Source organism: Ursus arctos, unplaced genomic scaffold (assembly GCF_023065955.2).
Source record: "Ursus arctos isolate Adak ecotype North America unplaced genomic scaffold, UrsArc2.0 scaffold_19, whole genome shotgun sequence".
NCBI classification, from domain to species: Eukaryota; Metazoa; Chordata; class Mammalia; order Carnivora; family Ursidae; genus Ursus; species Ursus arctos.
Window position 1 is genome coordinate 49,592,929 of NW_026622863.1, and position 15,527 is coordinate 49,608,455.

At 60.0% G+C, this 15,527-nt stretch overlaps 1 protein-coding gene across 3 annotated transcripts in view; it reads left to right on the forward strand.

Moving 5' to 3' along the window:
• Positions 1-15,274, forward strand: part of BICRA (BRD4 interacting chromatin remodeling complex associated protein) — a 74,901-nt gene extending 59,627 nt beyond the window's left edge. For all 3 annotated transcript variants that reach the window (XM_048223765.2, XM_044378239.3, XM_057314526.1), the window contains 9 exons: positions 533-709; positions 8,774-9,406; positions 9,584-9,764; positions 10,065-10,174; positions 11,170-11,231; positions 12,549-12,697; positions 12,893-12,987; positions 13,220-13,322; positions 13,877-15,274. In XM_048223765.2, coding sequence (XP_048079722.1) covers positions 533-709; positions 8,774-9,406; positions 9,584-9,764; positions 10,065-10,174; positions 11,170-11,231; positions 12,549-12,697; positions 12,893-12,987; positions 13,220-13,322; positions 13,877-14,964 — 2,598 coding nt within the window. In that variant the 3' untranslated portion in view covers positions 14,965-15,274. The remainder of the gene's footprint in view (positions 1-532; positions 710-8,773; positions 9,407-9,583; positions 9,765-10,064; positions 10,175-11,169; positions 11,232-12,548; positions 12,698-12,892; positions 12,988-13,219; positions 13,323-13,876) is intronic.
• The last annotated feature ends 253 nt before the right edge of the window (positions 15,275-15,527 follow it).

Genomic DNA, 15,527 nt, shown 5'->3' on the forward strand with positions numbered 1-15,527 from the left:
TGCTGCAGAGAGGGGCCAGGAGCTGGTGCGGAAACTGTGTGGTGGAGGCAGCGACCGGGGAGGGTCTGGTGGGCTAAGGAGAGCATCTCAGAGGTGGCAGCCCTGCTCCCGGTCCGTGCGTTCCCTCGGGGGAAGCCGCAGGGTGACAGGGACTGACAGACAGACAAGGAGGGGGCCTGACTGGCCGACAGACTGACCGTCCATCCTCCTGCTGGAGGGTGCGAGAATCACGGGGAGAGTGGTCAAGACGTGGACAGACAGACAGACAGACGGGGCAGGAGGCTGCGGGCGAGGCGGAGCTGGAAGATTGGCAGGGCCTGAGAGGACCGAGCTGGGGTTGCGGCCTCCCTGGTACCTGGACCCCGGGGCTCCCGGCCGCCCTGGCCTCTGCACCCAGCCTCTCAGTGCCCGTCTGCCTGGTTCCCGCCCCCCCCCCCCATGCCCGGAGCCTCGGGGAGGCTGGGGTCTCGGGGTGGGGAGGCTGTGGGTCCGTGGGGCGGCCTTCTGACCCTGTGCGGGCTGCCCGTTTTAGGAGAGGAGCCAGCAGCCCCTCTCCGCAGACGGCCCCCACCTCTCCGTGCCCGCCTCGGTCATAGTCAGCGCCCCGCCTCCCGCCCAAGACCCAGCCCCGAGCACCCCCATCGCCAAAGGAGCTGGCCTCGGCCCTCAGGCCCCCGACAGCCAGGCTTCCCCAGCGCCGGCCCCCCAGGTAGATGAACCCCAGCAGCCTCTGTCCCAGCTCAGACCGAGCCTTGCCCCTGCGACCCCTCCTCCCGCTCCCTCCTCCCCGCTCTGGCTGCCCTGCCTGCCTCTCTGTCTTGCTGGCTTGGGAAGGGTGCTCCTTCGCTCCCCAGATATTTCCCGAGGGTCTTCTGACAGTCATGGACTCCTGCGACCCGGGCCAGACCTGGGGGAGCCCCCACTCTAGGCAGAGGGGCACACAGCAGGCAGGACTTCCCTAGAATTCTCATGTTCACATCTGGGTAGGCAGCACACTCAGGGGGTTCACATCTCTAAAGCTACTAAAGGTCTCGCGGAAAAGCCCCTTCTCCTGAACCACAGCCCCCTGCTTTCCCGAGGGCGGTTTCTTGCAGCGCTTTCCATGCTCGGATAAGGAGAGTGGCACCTGGAGTCTTTCTCTCCCATTGTTACAAACACGGTAGCATGCTCGGCAGTCTTGCTCATTTAAAGATTCGGCTTGGAGATGGTGCTTCCTTCTTCCGCAGGACCACACGGCGCTCCCGCTGTGTGCGCGCGCTTTCTTTCTCTCCCCGGTCCTTTTCGGGCAGTTAGGTCACTTCCGCTCTTTCGCTGTGATGAGCGAAGCCGCAAAGGATGACCGTACATGTCTCACTATGTAGGGTAAGTTCTCAAGGAGGGAAGTGCTGGGTCCGTCAGAGGCCATTTGTGTTTTCTCTGGAGTTGTCAGCGCGTAAGCCTTGCCAAATTTAAAATTTGGGTTATTGGTCCTTGTTGATTCGTAGAAACTCTTTACATATTAGGAAGATTAGCCTTTGTCTCATGTGAGTCATAAGCACCTAAGTTTAGAGAGGGCTCCCTTTTATTCTGGAGGGGGGGATGTTATACTCATTCAGATGAGATAGAAGAGGAGGGAATGACATCAGCAAGGTCAGGGTGACAGAAAGCAGTGGGGGCTTTGGCCTTAAACAGTTATGATTTCACTCTCCAGTTCTGCTACTTGCCACATGGCCTTAAGCAACCAGTTTCTTCTTTCCTTAAACAGATTATTTGGGGAAGGAGAGCACTTAGTATGTGCCTGGCCTTGTGCTGACCCTGTGCGTTTCCCCGTAACTGCTGAACCTTGATTTCTTCATCTGGAAAATGGGAATCATAGTTTCTTAGAGACCTCTTAGGAGTAAATGAGTTAACATATGCTTTAGCACAGAGTAAGCCCTCGAGAAATATTTGCTATTTTCGTTATTATTGCTGTGGGATGGAGCAGGATCTGGTCCAGAATCACTGTCAAGAGGGACACGGGGTCAGGATGCCTCAGGCCATCTCTCCCCCAGAAGGAGAAAGAAGCAGAAGTGGGGGAGGGACAAGAGGCCAGGAGCCACCTGTCCCTTGAGCGACTCCAGTTGGAAGCAGCGACTCTAGAGTGGGTCAGATACAGGCCTAGGTCCCTCCAGCAAGCGGCTTCCCCTCCCTGAGCCTCCCACGGTCAGCTGTACCAGGGGTTTTGTAGAATTGGGTAAATCAGTGGAGGAAATCATTCACCGATAAAATCAAGCTCACACACGGGAGCCCGCCCTGTGCTGGCTCTGTGCTGGGTAGCCCCAGTGCAATCAAAGGGAGAGAATGTTCTCGAACAAGATGTGGGTCAGCTGCAGGGAAACAGCCCGAGAGATGAAAGCATTGAAGGGAGCAGGGTCCCCAAGAGGAGACAGGAGGAACCCACTCGAGGGAGAGAGAGCAGGAACGCCTCAGGAAGGGGAAGTATTTAAGCCGAGGCCTGAAGAAAGAGAAGTTGTGGGGGGCAACAGCATGTGCAAAGGCCCTGAGGCAAGGACAAGCTTGGGATGTCAAGAGATGGAAAGTAGGCCAGAGGGGAGTGGAGGGAGGTCGGGTCAGAGAGGTTGGCAGTGCCTCGTGGGCCAGAGTTTGGACCTGGCCAAACCACTTGAGAGCTTTCAGCTGGGCCCTGGCATGGCCGTGGCATGGCCTTTCCGTGATCCCTCTGGCTTCCAGTGGAAAATGGTTTGGTGGGCAACAAGAATGAAGCCCAGAGATCCTCATGGGACAAGATGACAGGGCTTCAAAGACCAGGGCGGTCACAGCGATGACAGAAGGAAGTGGAAGGATTCAGGGTCTAGTTTGGAGTTTGCTTCAGGGGTTAGAGGCATGCGGAGGAGAGCATTACGTAATGGCATGGTAGCATTTCTGTTGTTTCTAAGTGCTGTTCAGAACCCTTTCCAAGCGTCCTCTCATTTCATCCTCCTGTCAGGTAGGTGGTAGACATTCTCCCCATTTTACAGAGGAGGAAACAGAGGCACAGAGATTAAGTAGCTTGCCCAAGGTTCCTTAGCTGGTAGGGCCTGGATTCGAACCCGAATGGTTAGTGGCCAGACCTTTCTTGGGAAAGCCAGACCTGAGCGTGAGTCCCAGCTCTGCTTAGCATCAAAGGCTTTGAGACGTGGTTTACCTGTCTGCCAAATGGGACAAAGCCGCCGACCTCCCGCTGGCTCTGCACAGAGCGGGCGTTTCCGCGAGCAGATACGGGGCATGCGCAGTAAGGGTAGCAACGAAGCCGTGCGTGACCTTTGAGAAGACATGTCAGCTGCTTCAGCCCACATTCCCCACGCACCTGCTTCGTGCCCAGCCCTTTGCAGGGAGGTACAGGCGAGGCAGCCCCAGCCCTGCCCTCTTGGGGCTCACAGTCCAGGGATGGATTTTGTCATCACTATCCCAGCTCTTGAAACTGTCCCTTGATGGGGCCCCTGACCGTCTTTCCAGGGAGGGAGCACTGACCGTCCTGCTTAGAAAGCTCAAGGCCTGCTGTGTCTTCTCTACAGTCCGCTTACAAACACACACACACAAGCTTTGTCATTGTGACGCAAAGAGCGTTACCCAGCCGTGGTTTGAAAAATTTGGTTTAAAAAGGAAAAAGGGGGGGCGCCTGGGTGGCACAGCGGTTAAAGCGTCTGCCTTCGGCTCAGGGCGTGATCCCGGCGTTACGGGATCGAGCCCCACATCAGGCTCCTCCACTATGAGCCTGCTTCTTCCTCTCCCACTCCCCCTGCTTGTGTTCCCTCTCTCGCTGGCTGTCTCTATCTCTGTCAAATAAATAAATAAAATCTTTAAAAAAATAAAAATAAAAAGGAAAAAGGGCATACGGTTAAAGTGAGTCTTCCCTTTCGGGGCATTTCTGGCCCTTTCCCCATAAATGCCCACCCCCGCGGATTTCTCTGTGGAGCCCCACCATGTCCTTACAGCACACGCACTAGCGACACTGGGGGCCGGGTCATTCTCCATTGGGGGGGGCCGTCCCGAGCTCGGTAGCCCGCTGAGCAGCATCCCTAACCTCCAGCCATCTGTTGCCAGCAACAGCCCTTCTCCAGGTGGGACAGTCTTGGCGATCGTCGGATATTGCCAGGTGTCGCCTGGGGAACGGAATCACCTGGAGTGGGAACTCCCTAGTTGTCTAAGCTCGGAGCCCGGTAGACGTGACAGCGTGCGTGTGCACACGTGGGCACACACGCTCCCTTCTTACACACAGAACCGTACCGCGCCTTTCTTCTGTACCTTGCTTTGTTCGTTCAGCCAGATCTCTTGGACCGCTGACTTGCAGGCTGGGACGTGTGTGTGTGTGTGTGTGCTTTCACAGAATGATTCCCACCCATTTAAAACATTTTTAATTTTAATTTTAATTTTTTATTTTTTTAAAGATTTTATTTATTTATTCGACAGAGATAGAGACAGCCAGCGAGAGAGGGAACACAAGCAGGGGGAGTGGGAGAGGAAGAAGCAGGCTCCTAGCGGAGGAGCCTGATGTGGGGCTCGATCCCGGAACGCCGGGATCACGCCCTGAGCCAAAGGCAGACGCTTAACCGCTGTGCCACCCAGGCGCCCCACATTTTTAATTTTTAGAATTAGGGATTATGTTCACATCGTCATCATGCAATCAACATCAATCATCAAAAAGCATTTTTTTTTTTTTGAGAGAGAGAGAGACGGGGCAGGGAGGGACAGAGGGGGAGAGAGAGAGAGATAATCTTAAGCAGGCTCTATGCTCAGCATGGAGCCCAACATGGGACTTGATCTCACGACCCTAAAATCATGACCTGAGTCAAAATCAAGAGTTGGACACTTCATGGACCAGCCACCCAGACACTCCCAAAAGCATTTTTTTAAAGTAAGGGGATTGGTTAAGCATCTGCCTTCGGCTCAGGTCATGATCTCAGGGGTCTGGGATCGAGCCCCACATCGGGCTCCCTGCTCAGCGGGGAATCTGCTTCTCCCTCTCCCTCTGCTGCTCCCCCTTCTTGTGCTCTCTGACTCTCTCTAGCTCTCTGTCAAAGAAATAAATGAAATCTTAAAAATAAAAAATAAAAAATAAATAAAGGGGAAAGTGTCCCAAACCCATGCCTGCATTCCCGGCCCACCTGCCCCTCCAGAAAACCACAAGTACTTAGCTGTCGTATATGCTTCCGGTTGTTTGCGCACGAGCAGCCTAGCGTAAATGTGGATTTACGTTTCTCTCCGCCCGGAAGGTAGCACATGAAATGCTTGCTTTGGCAGCGTGCGGAGAGTTTCCTTGATCCCTTGCTAGAGTTGTGAAGTATTCCTCCGTAGGGACGGACTGTCATTCATTTCCCCTGTAAACGCTCTGTAGATGCACGCTCGCCAAGTCCGGGCTTTGTCTCTCCCCACACAGCTGTAGTAAACAACTTGTCGACCCGTCAGTTCCCACAAGTGCACCTGCGTCTGCCAGGTCATTTCCCGGAAGCCTGTTTGCTGGATCAAAGCAAATGTGTACTTAGAATTTGCACAGCTGCTGCTGAATTGCATTGCCCTGGAGTCGTAGCACGTTGTGCCAGTGACCCTCAAAGGCGATAGAAGAGACTGTCTTTATGAGACGTGGCTCGTTCCTAATGCGATGAGTGGAAAAGGTTGCATAGGGTGCTTTCAATGGGCATTACTCTTAGTACAAATGAGGTGGACCCTCTCTCAAACTATGTAAGCCTTCTATGTTTCCTTCTCTGTGCACTGTCTGATCACATCCTCGGCCCCTTTTTCTCATCGGTTCTTGTTCTTAGTGATTTCTGGAGGCTCTTTATATATGATGGAAATGAGCTTTGTCTGTGCAACGAATTGCAGCTGTTTCCCCAGCTGTATCATTTGGTTTTTTGACATGGTTGGGGAAGGGGGGGTGCGTGTTTGTATTTTTAATGAGTACGAGATAAACTTTTTCAGTTTTTATTTATTTTTTATTTATCTATTTATTTTATTTTTTAATTTTTTAAAAGATTTTATTTATTTATTTGACAGAGACAGCCAGCGAGAGAGGGAACACAAGCAGGGGGAGTGGGAGAGGAAGAAGCAGGCTCATAGCAGAGGAGCCTGACGTGGGGCTCGATCCCATAATGCCGGGATCACGCCCTGAGCCGAAGGCAGACGCTTAACGACTACACCACCCAGGCGCCCCTCAGTTTTTATTTTTAAACGCTTACAAAGAATTTCAAACAGATAGCAACGTTGTACGAATAGTACAGGGAGCTCATGGGAGTTCTTTACTCTTTACCCGCATGTATTAGTTATCTGTTGCCGTGTAACAAATGACCCCCGAACTTAGCAGCTTTAAACAACAAGCATTAACTTCTCTCACGTAGCTTGTAAGGATCAAGAGTCCGGAAGCAGCTTAGCTGGCAGGTGCTGCCTCGTAATGTCTCATGAGGTTAGAGTCAACCAGGGCTGCGGTCATCGGAAGGCTCGACTGGGCTGGGGAATATGGCTCAGCTCCTCCCTACAAGGGCTTCTCCAAAGGGCAGTTTATATCATGCTCTGCAGTTGGCTTCCCCCAAAGGAAATGATCCAGAAAGGGGAGTCCCGGGATGGAAGGCGCAGCCTTTTCTGTAACTGAATCTTGGAAGTTGCGTCAGATCACTTCTGCCGCATCTGTTGGTCCCAGAGACCAAGCCTGGGGACCGTCTGGGAGGAGACCGAATAATAACAAGGTGGGGATCGCTGGGGGGGGGTGGGGGGGGCACCTCGGAAGCTGGCTGCCACCCAGATTTTTCCACCCTTAGTGTCTTGCTACATTCGCTTTACCCTCCGCTCTCTTGATACGTATACATTTTTATTCAGAATCATTGGAGAGTAAATTGCAGACGTTCTGCTCCTTTACTCCTTAATGTCTCAGCCTTTGAGAACAAGAACCTTCTCCTACTTGACCACGGCAGGGTTATCAAATTCAGATTTAGCGCTGAGATGATACCATTATCCACTGTGCGTAATCTAGTGTCCCTGGTCGTCCTGCCGTCATGTCACGCGTTCTCTCCTGATTACACTTAGCTTTCGGGCACGTTTCTTTCTCCACACCAGCCCCGATCACACGCTTCCCAGGGCTTCTTGTGAGGTGGCCAGCTGTTCTTCCTTACCCTTACCAAAGCCTGTTGTTTTCCTCTGTTCTCTGTTGTCAGTGCTCCCCCAATGGGGGAGCCCTGTGATGCTTCTTATCAGTGATTCCTCGAGGGCGGATTACCAGGTCAGAGGGCACGACCCTTTCAAAGTATGCAGACCGGAGGGCTGTTTAGGTGACAGCCTCAGCAGCCCCTTCTGAGAGCCAAGGGCCTCTCCGATCTCTTCTCAGAGGTGGCAGGCCTTTGGGGATGTGTGCAGACGGATTGGTTTGGGGGCTTTTGTTTTGAATTGCCTGAAGTTATTCGGGGCCAGCCTCGGATGGGGTGTTGGAAGGGTCCAGGGCGTTGGAGGCTTCAAGCAAGTCATAACCTTGAAATCATGAGTCGGCCCACTTTGGGGGCTCAAAGCAAAGAGCCCCGGCTTTGGAGCGTGGCAGCTTTGGTGGCCTTGGGCCAGCGCCCTGAACCCGCTGAGCCTGAGTCGTCCTCGGACAACTTGGAGGTCACTGGGCGGAGGGGAGGCAGGGAGACTCAGGACCAGCCATTTTGGCTCCCAGGCCTTGGTTTCTCATCTGCGAAACAGTTCCAGCATTTTCGCTGCTTTCAGGGCCACAGAGCGACCAGACAAGGGGGTGCCCGTGCCACATCGGTGTGGGCTGTCACCGGGGTGTGGCTTCGGTGCCAGCCCAGGGCCGGGGACTCAGCTGGCACCCGCTGGGGAAGCAGTGGCTGCTGAGGTTAGGACTCTGGGGGAGGACCGTGCGGAGGTGCTGTGTCCCAGGTGTGTTTTCGGCAAGGTCCTGGTGTCCGTATCAGAGACTAGCGCCTGGCTGTCATGTGCGAGTCTGATACACACAGACATACGTGCCTATACCTGCACGCTCACGTGGGACCCAGGGAGTCCTGCAGTCGCGGCCACACAGGCACACGGAGGCAGAGGTCACGGACATTTAGAGGAACCCGCCCCGCCCCTCAGTTGTCATCCTTAGCCCCGGCTTTCTGGGCCCCCCCGGCACCCCCTCCCTCCCGCCCCGCGCCTTCCACAGCCGGCAGCCCCGTGCTCTGCAGCCACTCCATCTGTGCTGGGTTCCGTCTCCCGGGGGGTGGGCTGGACAGTCAGGCCCCGCAGGGCTGGCAGCTGGGATGCTGCCCCCATCCAGCCGCCTCCTTCCCCTCTGCTGCTGTGCTCGCGCTCCCTGGCCCCCTGCCTCCCCGCTGGGCAGCTGGTGTGGTGCCCCCTGCCGCCGCCACTGCTTCCTCTGCTGCTGCCCCCGAACCCTGCAGAGCTCACCTTCGTCTGGGGGGTGGGGGGGTAGATGGGGAGGGGGGTGAGAGCAGAGGGAAAGGTCTGGAGATGAGGCGGGGGCAGGCGGAGGGGTGAGGTGGGGACAGGTGCAGGGGCGAGGCAGAGGACAAGTAGATGGAGGGATGAGGAGGGGAGAGGTGCAAGGGGGTGGGGTTGGGGGCAGAGGTAGACAGGTGAAGTGGGGAGTTCAGAAATGAGAGGTGGGAAGGAGAGCCATGGTGGAGTCCTTTCTGTCAAGACAGGGGTGGGTGGCTAAGAAGGAGGGTTTCTGGTGGGCGTTGCTGGGGTCCCCAGTGTCTTGGGGCAATGGGAGCCAAGGTTGGTTCTGACCCCTGCCCCCTCCCCTCTACCTCCCTCCCCTGCCCAGATCCCGGCAGCGGCTCCACTGAAGGGCCCAGGCCCCTCCTCGTCCCCGTCACTACCTCACCAGGCCCCTCTGGGAGACAGCCCCCACCTGCCCTCCCCACATCCCGCCAGGCCTCCCTCCCGCCCGCCCTCCCGCCCCCACTCCCGCCCTCCCTCCCAGCCCCAGAGCTTGTCCCGCCCACCCTCAGAGCCCACCCTGCACCCTTGCCCCCCACCCCAGGCACCCCCCACTCTGCCTGGCATCTTTGTCATCCAGAACCAGCTCGGAGTCCCCCCACCTGCCAGCACACCGGCCCCTGCTGCCCCAGGCCCCCCTCAGCCCCCCCTGCGCCCGCCTTCCCAACCCCCAGAGGGGCCGCTGCCCCCAGCCCCCCACCTCCCTCCCGCCTCCACGTCCTCTGTCGTGGCCTCCACGGATACAGCTACCAGGCTGCCAGCCCCTACGCCACCTGACTTCCAGCTCCAGTTCCCACCTGGCCAGGGGCCCCACAAGTCCCCCACACCCCCTCCGACCCTCCACCTGGTCCCTGAGCCCGCAGCGCCCCCCCCACCGCCTCCTCGGACCTTCCAGATGGTGACCACCCCCTTCCCGGCGCTGCCCCAGCCGAAGGCTCTTCTCGAGAGATTTCACCAGGTAATCGGAGGCAGGGACCAGCCCCGCCGCCCACACCGCAAGCCCTGCCCTCCCCGTACAGTCCGATGGGGAGTCCCGCCTACGCTCCAGCTTTCTCTTGTCCCCAGCCCTGGTGCCCGGCCACCACCACTCCTAGTGTGTGCCCCCTACCCCTCAACCACCTGTCCCCCTCCTCAGGTGCCGTCCGGAATCATTCTCCAGAACAAGGCCGGGGGGGCCCCTGCCGCCCCGCAGACCTCCGCCAGCCTGGGGCCCCTCGCCAGCCCCACTGCCTCTGTGCTGGTCAGCGGGCAGGCCCCATCCGGGACCCCCACCGCCCCCAGCCATCCCCCTGCCCCGGCACCCATGGCCACCGCAGGTAGGGGAGAGGTAGCCCACGAGGAGAGGTGGGGGGCCTGAAGGTGGGCGGGCAGGGGGGAGGGGGACGGGCTGGGCAGAGCTGTGGGTGCGTGAGCCCAAGGGGTCACCCAGACCTCATGGGACAGGGAAGGTGGAGGAGGAAGGACTGTCTTCCCAGATTGGAGGAGACACAGGGCTAGTGGGGCTGCCGAGGCTAAAGGACCGGAGGAGAGCGGGGTGCAGTCTTGGGGGTCACATTGCGGTGGGGCCTTTGTGCCAGTGACCCCTGAGCCCTGTCTGCCCCCACCCCCACCCTCAGGCCTCCCTCCTCTGCTTCCTGCCGAGAGCAAAGCTTTCGCCAGCAGCCTCCCGACCCTGAGTGTGGCCAAGGCCACTGCGGCTGGGCCGGGGAAGTCCTCCGGGCTGCAGGTAAGAGGCCACGGGGGGGGGGGGGTTGGGGGGGGTGGCTAGGGCCAGAGCGATGTCACCAGGGAGCCGGGAAAGAGTCCGCTGGGCGGAGGAGGCCAACTGACAGGCCATCAGAGACCAGTCTGGGCAGTGGGTCAAACACCAGGACAGCCCAGGTGGGTGCATGCCAGAGAATGAGACAGATGGCGACCCACGGACACCAAGGCATAGGGTGATGATAGGAGAGGTGGCTCAAGTGGGTCCCTGAGGCCATCACTGGGGGTGGGACCAGGGAGAGCTCGAGGCTGGAGGAGGAGGGATGCGGGGAGACCATTGGGTGAGGGAGGCAAGAGAAAGGAGGTGGTGAGACCCTAGACAGAGCAGGGGATGGGAGGGCCGGGGGGTTACGCGATGGGGGGGCCCAGAATGGGGGGGACAGGGCAGTGTGGGGAAGACTGAGGCAGAGGCCATCTGCGGGGATATGGAGGGGAGGCAGGAAGACAAGACCACAGCAGGTGGAGGGACCAGGATGCCGACCTCGGCCTCCGAGGGGACATCACCGCTAGTGGCCTAGAGGGAAGCGAGGGTGGAGAGGTTTGAGGCAAAGTGGGCGGAGTCAGGGGCAGGAAGAGAGAACCGTGGCAGCCAGGTGGGCCAGACTCAGGACCATCGAGACCATCAGCAGAAGCCAAGGCCATTTGATGAACAGGGAGGGAGCCTGCAGAAGCCGGCCTGGTGTCCAGACCGAGTCAGGTGGAGGCCAATACCCACACCTCCGGAGAAGGGGCTGGCAGGGAGCTAGGCAAGGCCTGGCCCAGGTCTTCCCGGAGGCAGGTTCATGTGCTGGGTGGCACATCCCAGCAGCTGGGGCCAGGACCCCACCTCGGGGGGAGGGGGGCCGGTGGGGAGACGTGGGCCAGCTCTCCTCTTTGTCACAGGCAGGGTCCCAAGGGGGTCAGGGTGCAAGGGGAGGCCCCTCGGCAGCGCTGTCTCTCACTCAGCTCTCTGCCCCGCAGTATGAGAGCAAGATGGGCAGTCTGAAGAAACCCCCCACGCTGCAGCCCAGCAAAGAAGCCTGGTGAGTCGCAGCACTGCGCACCGCCCCCCCACCATGCCTTCCCGGAGGCTCAGGAGCAGGGTGTGGGGACCACCCCTCACAAGTCCGGTCGTGCAGGCCCCGCCCCTTGTTAGCTGTGTGGTTTGGGGCAATATAATTTTCCTCAAAGACCCTCAGTTTCCCTTCTAGAGAGAGAGTCGGGTGGTAATAGTAGTGATGAGGGGGTGACAGGTGAGGATTCCTCGCGACTGTGGTAAGATGGGTGGGTGTTGGGGTGAATGGATGCATGGGTGTCCCGGTAGGTGCATGGACGAGTGTGGGTCTGCGTGGGCATTTGGGTGGCTGGATGGGTGTTGGGTGGATAAACGGGTATTTGGGTAGATGGATTGATGGGTGTTTGGCTAAATGGATGGATGGAGGGATCTGGGGTGGGCGCATGGCTGGCTGGTTGGAAGGAAAGGGTCTGGGGTGGGCGGATAAATGGATATTTGGGTGGGTGAATCGGTATTTGGCTAGATGGATGGATGGATGGATGGATGGATGGACGGACGGAAGGACGGGGTCTGGGGTGGGCGCATGGCTGGATGGATGGGTGTTTGGGTGGATAGACGAATATTTGGGTGGATGGGGTCTGGGTGGGCGATGGGTAAGTTCCAGGTTGCCTGCATTCTCTCTCTCCTGCTCTCGTTCTACTGCAAGCGTTTATCAGATACTCACTCAGTGCCCAGTCCTGTGCTGGATTCTGAAAACAAGCCAGGGTTCCGGCCCCCGTGGTGTGGTGGGGGTGCTGGTCTGCAGCTCAGGGTAGAGACGAGCATGTCTGGGGAGAGACAGTCACGCAATACAGAGACATAACTCACTGCTGCGGGATGTGGTAGAAAACAGCCCGGGAGAGAACTGGATTTTACCACGCGGACCAGCCAGCCACCCTCCCTCCCCACCTTCCCGAGGTAGCTGTTGGGCCTGAGGCAGAGTAAGGACGTGCTGACCCCACGTGGCGGGAGGGGGTATAGCAGGAGGAGGATGAGTTTGAAGCCCCGGCTCTGCGGGTTCTCCAAGTGTACGCGCTTTGCGTGGAGGAACGTCACTCCGCCGGGGCTCAGTTCCCCCATCTGTAGAGTGGGGATAATGACAGCACCCGGTCCCCTGGCTGGTCGCCAGCGTCCGTGAGACAGAACGAGCGCGTCCGGCCCACGTTAGTGCATTTCCCTGCTGTCTGTGTTGGGGCCTGGGGGTTCAGGGTCGGGGTCTGGTTTCTCCCAGCCTCACCACCAGCTCTGTGTGTGTGTGTGTCTGTGTGTGTCTGTGTGGTCGGTCTCTCCCCACCCCACCCCCCAGTTTCCTGGAACATTTGCACAAACATCAGGGCTCCGTCCTGCACCCTGACTACAAGACAGCCTTCCCCTCCTTCGAGGACGCCCTGCACCGCCTCCTACCCTACCACGTCTACCAGGGTGCCCTCCCCTCCCCCAATGACTACCACAAAGGTAAGCCGCCCCCTCCCCGCCCCCCCCCACACCGGGACTCTCCCTCCCTGGTCCCTAGCCTGGGAGGGGGGCGGGAGGGAGCAGGTGCAGGCACCCCTCTGCAAGTGCTTGACTGAGGCTCAGGGCAAGCCACACGCCCCAGCGTCTGTGCCTCTGGACTTTTCTCTCCCCCCCCCCCCCCCCCCCCCCCCACAGTGGATGAGGAGTTTGAGACGGTCTCCACGCAGCTGCTGAAACGCACGCAGGCCATGCTCAATAAATACCGCCTCCTGCTCCTGGAGGAGTCCCGGGTAGGGTGCTGGCACCTTTCTCCCTGGGGGACCCCGCCCTTTCCCTTGCCCTCTCTGGGCCCGCTGCGGGGCTTGGGGGCCTGCTCCTTGAAGCCTCTGGAGGGAGGACGGGAGGCTGGTAGTCAGAGCCCAAGAGGGCCAGTTTGGAACCCGTTCCCGTCCTTCCGGGTGGCCCCCATGCCCTCCCCCGCCTGGCTCCTTCCCCGGCGCATCCTCTCGTCTCCCCCCTCAGAGGGTGAGCCCCTCGGCGGAGATGGTGATGATCGACCGCATGTTCATTCAGGAGGAGAAGACCACCCTTGCCTTGGACAAACAGTTGGCCAAGGAGAAGCCCGGTGAGAGGGGACGGGAGGGAGAGGGCTCCCCAGTTCCTGCCCCTGCAATGGAATTTGACCTGGGGGCAGGAAGCGGGGTGCACGGCCTGACCTTTCCCCACCACTGGGGTACACCAGCGCCCCACCTTCCTGCCGTGGTGGGGTCTACCCTGACCTCCGGGCTCTGGGGCTGGAGAGAACTGAGTTCGTTCTCCTCCATCCCTGTGTCCGTGCGGCTCCATCCTGGCTGGAGGGCACATTCCACCACCCCCAGGGGGACGGAGAAGCGGGGGAGAAGAGCAGGACTGGGGTGAAGCCAGCAAAGTGATTGCAAAATTTAAGGGCCGTTCTCAGGCCTCAGCTCCTGCTTGCACGTTAGGGGGTTTGGGAATGGCTGAGAAGAGTGGTACCTGGCGCTGCGTCCTGAGGGTCTGATGAGGCAAGGGCTCGGCCCCCGGCCCGGCAGATGGTCCATGCCCATCACACGCGGACTCCTCTTAGCTGTGCTCTGCGCGGGCATCTCGTGCTTTCCCTCATGCCCCCCCGTGGCTTTTCTCGGCCCCCTGGTTTTGCAGACGAGTATGTGTCTTCCTCGCGCTCTCTTGGCCTCCCCGTCGCTGCCTCTTCCGAGGGACACCGGCTCCCTGGCCACGGCCCAGCACCATCCTCCGTGTCTGGGGCCCCTGCCCAGCCCCCTCTGCACCTGCCAACCAAGCTGGTGATTCGGCACGGTGGGGCGGGTGGCTCCCCTTCGGTGACCTGGGCCCGGGCGTCCTCCTCCCTGTCCTCTTCCTCCTCCTCCTCGGCCACCTCGCCCTTGGACGCCGATGAGGACGGCCCCATGCCGTCCCGCAACCGCCCTCCCATCAAGACCTACGAGGCTCGGAGCCGCATCGGCCTCAAGCTCAAGATCAAGCAGGAGGCTGGGCTCAGCAAGGTTGTCCACAACACCGCCTTGGACCCTGTGCACCAGCCCCCGCCCCCTGCCGCCCTCAAGGCCGCCGAGCCCCCGCCCCGGCCCCCTCCGCCACCCCCTGCCACGGGCCAGATGAACGGCACAGTGGACCACCCGCCGCCGGCCGCCCCCGACCGCAAGCCCGCGGCGCTGGCCCCTCACTGCCCCCGGCTGCCCCTTCGGAAGACGTACCGCGAGAACGTGGAGGCCCTGGGCGGCGCGGCCGGGGAGGGGGCCGGGACCGGCAGAGCCCGGGGCAGCAGTCCGGCGCCGCTGCCCACCAAAGTGGACGAGGCCACCAGCGGGCTCATCCGCGAGCTGGCCGCGGTGGAGGACGAGCTGTACCAGCGCATGCTGAAGGGGGCGCCCCCGGAGCCCACGGCCAGCGCAGGGCAGGGCAGCGGCAGCAGGGATCCCGGCTGGGAGGCGCCCCCCGCCAAGCGGCGCAAGTCCGAGTCGCCCGACGTGGACCAGGCCAGCTTCTCCAGCGACAGTCCGCAGGACGACACGCTCACGGAACACCTGCAGAGCGCTATCGACAGCATCCTGAACCTCCAGCAGGCCCCGGGTCGGACACCTGCACCCCCGTACCCCCACGCCGCCCCGACGGCTGTCACGCCTGCCTCCCCGTCGCCCCTGCACAGGCCAGAGGCCTACCCGCCCTCCAGTCACAACGGTGGCCTCGGCGCCAGGACGTTGAACAGATAACACCGGGCCGGTCTTCGCTTCCCTGTCCCCCGTGCTGCCCGCGGACGCCGGGGGCAGCTGGGCGTTGAACCTCAGCCTCCTGGGGGACACGAGCCGGGGATCCCCTGACAGTTTTTCTTGCCTAAGTTATTTGAGTCACAAAGGCCTCCTCCCCCACTTCCTGCTTCAGCCGGGTTGTTGGGTGGGGGTTGTGGATTTAGGGGAGGGGGCTGTAATGTAAAATGTCCCCCTGCCAAAGGTGGGGGTAATCCCGGTGTGTCATTTCCTATTTCTTCCCGCTTCCTGCCACACTCCGCCCCTCCGTGGGGGGGGGGGGGGGGGACACGCGTGTGTTTGCCAGGCATGGAGGTACCCTGGTCGTTCCCACTGCTCTCGTGTGTCCCGGTACCGGGTTTGTCCGTGTGGCCGCACAGATCCACGCGTCGAGGGCGCTCGAAGCCGGGAGGGTCCTTGGCGAGCCTCGCTCAGCCTCTCCCTACCGCCCCCCACAGGCTGTAAAAGGAAACGCAGGGAGGGGCGGGCGTCAGCCAGCGCCCCGGACCCCCACCTCGGAGGGCTGTGCC